The 6000-nt window shown below is 43.7% G+C and overlaps 1 protein-coding gene across 4 annotated transcripts in view; it reads left to right on the top strand.

The window, feature by feature from the left end:
* Positions 1-766: 766 nt before the first annotated feature.
* The window catches only part of RECK (reversion inducing cysteine rich protein with kazal motifs), a 70544-nt gene continuing 65310 nt past the window's right edge, over positions 767-6000 (top strand). Inside the window, exon 1 of one of the 4 annotated variants that reach the window (XM_045562818.1) lies at positions 767-953. In XM_045562818.1, coding sequence (XP_045418774.1) covers positions 854-953 — 100 coding nt within the window. In that variant the 5' untranslated portion in view covers positions 767-853. The remainder of the gene's footprint in view (positions 954-6000) is intronic. The other 3 variants (XM_045562819.1, XM_045562821.1, XM_045562820.1) reach the window with 3 other exon arrangements.

The following is a 6000-nucleotide window of genomic DNA, read 5'->3' as shown; positions in this document are numbered from 1 at the left end:
AGAATGAATTAGCTCTGCTAGCCAGTGGACCCTCTCAAACATCCTCTCAAACACAGTAGGGGCTGGAGTGATAGGTGGGGTGGGGACTCACCTCCAACTTGTCCATTGAACAAAGTCTGGACTCCTCAGTCTGATATTCAAGGCTTTCCATATTTAGATACACAAGCATTCTCCCACTCCCTTTTCCTAAGAGGAATAGGTGTTTAATAGTACTTCGAAGATACATTGAGGCTACATGTGCCAAAAAGCCTTGGTGGCGAATCCATGCCTCAGGCCCTACACCCTTGTCAGGGGGCCGTGTATGCCGCAAAGCCCTTCAGCTTTTGAGGAGGCTGAGATGGCCCGGGTGACACGTCTTCTTTGGGTGTGGGGCGGAGTCTCAGCGGAAACAATACTCAGAGTATCACTGAGGTTAGGTGAAGGAGAGAAGCCCCTTTGGTTCGGCCTTGGAACTAAGAGTTCTCAGGCAAACTTGCAGTGTGATCTGGAGCAGGTCAGACTCCTCTGTCAGCTTCAGTGGCCCCACGTGTAAACCTCGGGAGGTGGCAGAGGCGTTCTAAGGACCCTTCCAGCTCTGACATCCTCTGACTCCACTCTTGGAGAACGCTGGCTGGTGGATTCTGTGACAGAAGCCTACACAGCTGAGCCATAACAAAGAGCCCGGGTATGGGGCACGTTCCCGCCCCCGGGAGGTTTTGGAAACTTTATGGGGCAGGGGGCGGGGCTTTAGCGTGCCGCAGCCAATTACCAGAGGGCCGGGGCGCCGGGGGCGGAGCCTTGCGCGAGCGCCAGCAGCGGCTGCGGCGGCCCGGCTGGGTCCGAGCATCACGCTTCGGACCCGCCCGGCCGGGACATGGCGACGGTCCGGGCCTCCCTTCGAGGTGCACTGCTGCTTATGCTGGCCATGGCGGGGGTCACGGAGGTGGCAGGGGGCCTGGCCCCGGGCAGTGCGGGTGAGTAGCCCCTGGAGCAGCGGTTCGAGGCAGTCTGGAGCGGCCGCCTCAGCGCTCCAAGATGGCGCGGGACAGGGGGCGGGGGTGAGCGCGACCCCCAGACCCAGCCCACGGCCGGTGACCCCGTGTCCCGAGGTCTCAGCAGTCCGGAGAGGGGTGCCGAGGCGGGGCGAGTGTAGACCTCTTTCCGCTTCGAAGATCTGACCTGGGAGCGGTGACCCGGGTTCGAGGCCTTGCTCTGTCACCTTCCGACGTGGGCCCCCTGCTCGGCCTCGACCCCCCCTGGCCTGGCTCCGGTCCCTGTCAGAAAAGGATAAAATGCCTTCGCTCAGGATCGTCGCGAGGGTTGGATGGGATTTCGGATGTGCAGCCGCCTCACCGTCCTCCCCGCCGGTTATTGTTACTTGTTACTTGCCCCTCACTTGGTTCCGAAGTGCCGACCTTGGTGGTGAGCACTGATGGCCTCCGCAGCTGCCTGGTGGGCGCAGTGTGTGTCGGAGGTAGGGCTGGGCTCTGGCGGGAGGCGTCGTGAGTGAGTAAACCCTGCCCTCTGGGGGCTGGCAGGCTTGAGGAGTTTTGTTCTTGCTTTAGAGAAATAAAACCAAGGGTAGATAGGAAAATGTTCATTGGTTATTGATTGATCCCAGTTGCTGGGCTTTCGGAGTTGACGCTGACTTCTGCCCTCCAGGAGCTCTCTGGCTAGGAGGTGGGATACAACGGGAGCTTCAAGTAACTCGAATTCAAGGCAGAAGTGTCCAGAGAAGATGAAGGGCTGTGTATGGGTACACAGAGATCAAGAGAGCGCGAGAGCGCTAAGACATCCACCTACGATGAAAGCAAAATTGAGTAATTCTCCGTATCTGTACTAGACATTACAAGATAGTTGAGATTTGTATGCGCAAAAGTGGTGAAGTGCATTGCGTTTAGAGGACACCTAAACAAAGCAAAGTCATTCCCAACAAGGTTTTAAGTCAGTCCCTACAAGGTCTTAAGGTAGTTTACACCGTCAAAATAAAGATTAAAAAAGAAAGACATTTAAAGAAGGGAGAGAATTGTGTCGGCAACTGGGATAAGATAGTTAACTGTAATTGGGTTCTAAATTTAGCTGTAAATTAGCCCATAAACCAAAGAAAAAAGAGAGAAAATGCTGTGTTTTCTTGGCTAATCAGATTACTTTTGATTAATGTTTTTGTGCTCTATTATCCATACTTAATATATATGGTACCTTATAGATTTTTATTGTGAGAATCAAGGTTATACATGTATAGAATTTAGCATAGTAAGCACTGAAGTGTTAGCTATTCAATGTTTGGGAAACACTGCGCATCATACCCTAGCTTATAAATTCACAAAACACGTTAGATTCACAATAAAGGGTCAAAGGATTCCTATGGCTAAAACAAAACTTGTTTTCTAGGGGAATAGGGAATGACTGCTAATGGGTATTAAGTTTCATTTTGGGGTAATGAAAATGTTCTAAAATTGGATAGTGGTGATGGTTGCACAACTCTGTGAACATACTAAAAGCAACTGGATTGTACACTTTAAAAGGGTGAATTTCATGATATGTGAATTATATCTCAACAAAATTGTTATAGAAAGAAAGATACTTGTTTGCTCATAAAAGTTTTTTTTCCTTCATAACATCCAAACAACACTTTAGAAAATGCTAGACTAGTTGATTTCTAATGGCCCTTCCAGCTCTAAAAGTCCATGACAACATATAGTTGGAATTGTTTGATAAAAGGAAAAATTCCAATTTTGATCTGAAAGTGAGACTTGTTTCTTGTACTAAATTCCAGAAAGCATGATTGCCTGGTTCCTTACATAAAGGACATTGAGTAATATAATGGACAAAGGCTTCCACTGTGGATTTGTAGAAAGTACAGAAAATATTCTTCAATCCTAAACAGAAATTGAAAACACAATATAAAATTGTATTTTAATGAAGGCCTGGCTTGTATTCCTGCTCAGACAGTCTTCTTTCCCCTTTCTTTACCCCCATCCAAGGTTGGGTACATCTGTCTCCTCTGTTATAAGCCTTTTCACGTCACTGAGTCTGCCTACTATACAGCTTCATAAGTCTTACCTGCCCTGACTATTCCTATTCCTGGGGGACGGAGGTGAAGGAGTGATACGGCTTGCTCAATGATTATTTCTTTGGATGGTGGGAAGGGACTCTTTCTTGCAGTCTCAGGATGTGTGTTTCATGGGACCTGATAATAGTTGTTTCTATTTAAGATGTTTTGTAATAGTACAAAATAGGGAACGATGTGATATTAAGGGCCAGATTTCAACAAGTTGACATTTAAGGAATTGTGTAATAGTAAGCCTAGAATCCTGACAAAGAATGTAATGAATTTTAAGTTAGAAAAATCAAACGCCTATCTGGAGGAAAGTAATAAGAAGCAAATTCTCTTCCCAAAGAAGTATCTTGGCCCATACTGTAGAAATAGCAAGGATTGGTGATAGATCAGATAGAACAGTTTATTCTGGTATGCCACTAAAGTTTCAATCTTGCATCCATAGATTTAAGCAATCTTTCATTAGTCATACTTTTCATTGTATGCCACTTATAAAAGAAGGTGGGAATATGTCAGGGAGGTGGTTTTTATATACTATTAGTACAGTTTTTAAAAGAGCAAAACAGATACCATGAGATTTGTTTATCCAAAAAATACTGAGTGCTTACTATATGTCAGGCACTGTTCTAGGTGCAGAGCTGCTTACATTCTAGGGACGGGGGGGGGGTAGATAATAAATAGTTAAATAAAATGATTTCTGTCTATGGTAAGTATGCTATGAAGGAACTAAACCGTATGATAACTGAATTGTGTGAGTAGAGGAGGAATGGTTCTTTACATAGGTTTAACAAGAGTGGCCTCTTTGAGAAGGTGAGGTTTAGAGCAGAGATCTGAAACCTGATAAAGTGCTATCCTTATGAGAGATAGGGTGGGGTCCAGGAAGTGCAGAGGCCTTAAAGCATAAGGAGCTGAAGGCCTATATGGTTGGAACATAGTGAATGAGAGAGTAGGCTAGGGCTAGATGGTGCTGAGCCTTGCAAGAAACCACGTAAGTATTGTAGATTTTATCCTGTGCCCAGGTAGAAACCAATAGAATTTTAAGTAAGAGTGGTATGATTTGATTTATATTTTAGATCACTTGCTGTTGAATGGAAAAAAAATTATAGTGGGGTAAGAGTAAAAGCAGATTGGCTAGAAGGCCATTGCTGTAGTCCAAGCAGGAGATAATGGTGACTCAAGAGTTAGAATGGTGGTGGAGACAGAAGAGTAGATACTCAAAATATATTGCTGATGGATTGGATCTGGGAAGTGAAGGAAGAAGGAATTAAGGATTATTCATAGTTTTTTATCTTGAGCAATTTAATAAAAGTCAATGGCATTTACTAGTAAGTAGGGAATATAGGGGAGGAGCAGGTTGGAGGAGGGTTGGCAGATGAAGCAGGGAGAGAACCAAATGTTCCATTTTTGTATATGTTTAAGATGAATATTAGTAATAATTGCCCCAGATGCATTGCTTATGAAGCTAAATTTCATACCTGTGAGTAATCCATTTGGCATATATTAAGCTGTTAATAGTGCTAGGCACTGTGATAGGCAGAGGTATAAAGTGGTAAGCAAAAATAGACATGGTCTTTGCTTTCATGGGCTTACAGTTTAGTGGAAAATTCAGATATGAAATATCACCAAAAATATATAATATCTACATTGCTACTATTACATGTTTATATTAGTACATATCTGTTTCTATCCTAAATCTGAAGAATATGTTTGAGGAAAAGTCATGTGATTTCATGAAGTATATAACACATAATATGATGGATGCTGTAAAGCACATCAATAACATGAACAAGACTACAAGAAAAGTGTAGTGTTAAGAGATGCATTTTGATCATGGGATATACCATTGGGAGCCATACTTTTAGATTCTTTGTTTAGAGATGAGAGCCCTGCAGCACAGAGTAGGGTGGGCAATTGTCCAAGACTGTTACCATCTGGGAGAGAACTTCAGAAGAGTCATTTGCTTCATTTGTTTCAAAATGATGCCCACCAGCCTGAGCAAGAATGAGACCCCGTCTCTACTAAAAAAATAGAAAGAAATTATCTGGCCAACTAAAATATATATAGAAAAAATTAGCCGGGCATGGTGGCACATGCCTGTAGTCCCAGCTACCTGGGAGGCTGAGGCAGTAGGATCGCTGAAGCCCAGGAGTTTGAGGTTGCTGTGAGCTAGGCTGACGCCACGGCACTCACTCTAGCCGGGCAACAAAGCGAGACCCTGTCTCAAAAAAAAAAAAAAAAAAAATGACGCCTGTCTGGGTTAAGGCTCTTTTGACCCCAAGGAACAGAAATAACATATCTCAGCATTAGGGGGGCAGTTATGCAACATCTAACAGGAAATCACATGGAAATCCAAGGGTAGGGAATTCAGCATACTCTACCTCAGGGACTGGAAAGTTGCTAGGAACAAAGATTGCTTTTAGAAGACAGTCTCTCTCTAATCTCTCATGACTTCTGTCTGTGCATCTCTTGCATTTCTCTCTTCCTCTTTTTGCTCATGGTTTCCACACTTCCATAAAACTTCAGGTTCCCCAGTCCCAACTTTTCTTGACCTTATTATAGCTGCAGAGCCCACCACCACCAGGCTGCTTGCTTATGTTTCACCTGAGTATATGATTTGGTCCAATTTATCTTTTGACCTAAGCCAAAAAAAATCATATGATGTTTGCTGAATTATGGAGGTGAGCTACCCTATGAAATGTGGTCCTTAAGTACTACAGTGAGAGAAATAAAACTTTGTATACTTTTTTCCTGTTAAAAAGGCATTATTATTTATTAATCAGTAAAATATTTTGAGATGAGCACTGTGTTAAGTGTCCAAAGAAGCTTACAGTCAATCTGGACATACCAAAAGAACCCACATGAAATGATTAGAGAAGAATTAAATATTTAAGTTGCCAGTTCTGACTAGAATAGTACGGCCTTAAATAACTAGAAAATCAATGTGGCCTCGAGTTGTTGGAGAA

The sequence above is a fragment of the Lemur catta genome, chromosome 10 (assembly GCF_020740605.2).
Source record: "Lemur catta isolate mLemCat1 chromosome 10, mLemCat1.pri, whole genome shotgun sequence".
Classification (NCBI taxonomy): domain Eukaryota; kingdom Metazoa; phylum Chordata; class Mammalia; order Primates; family Lemuridae; genus Lemur; species Lemur catta.
The sequence above is the reverse complement of the archived record's forward strand: the minus strand, read 5'-3'. Positions and strand labels throughout refer to the sequence as shown.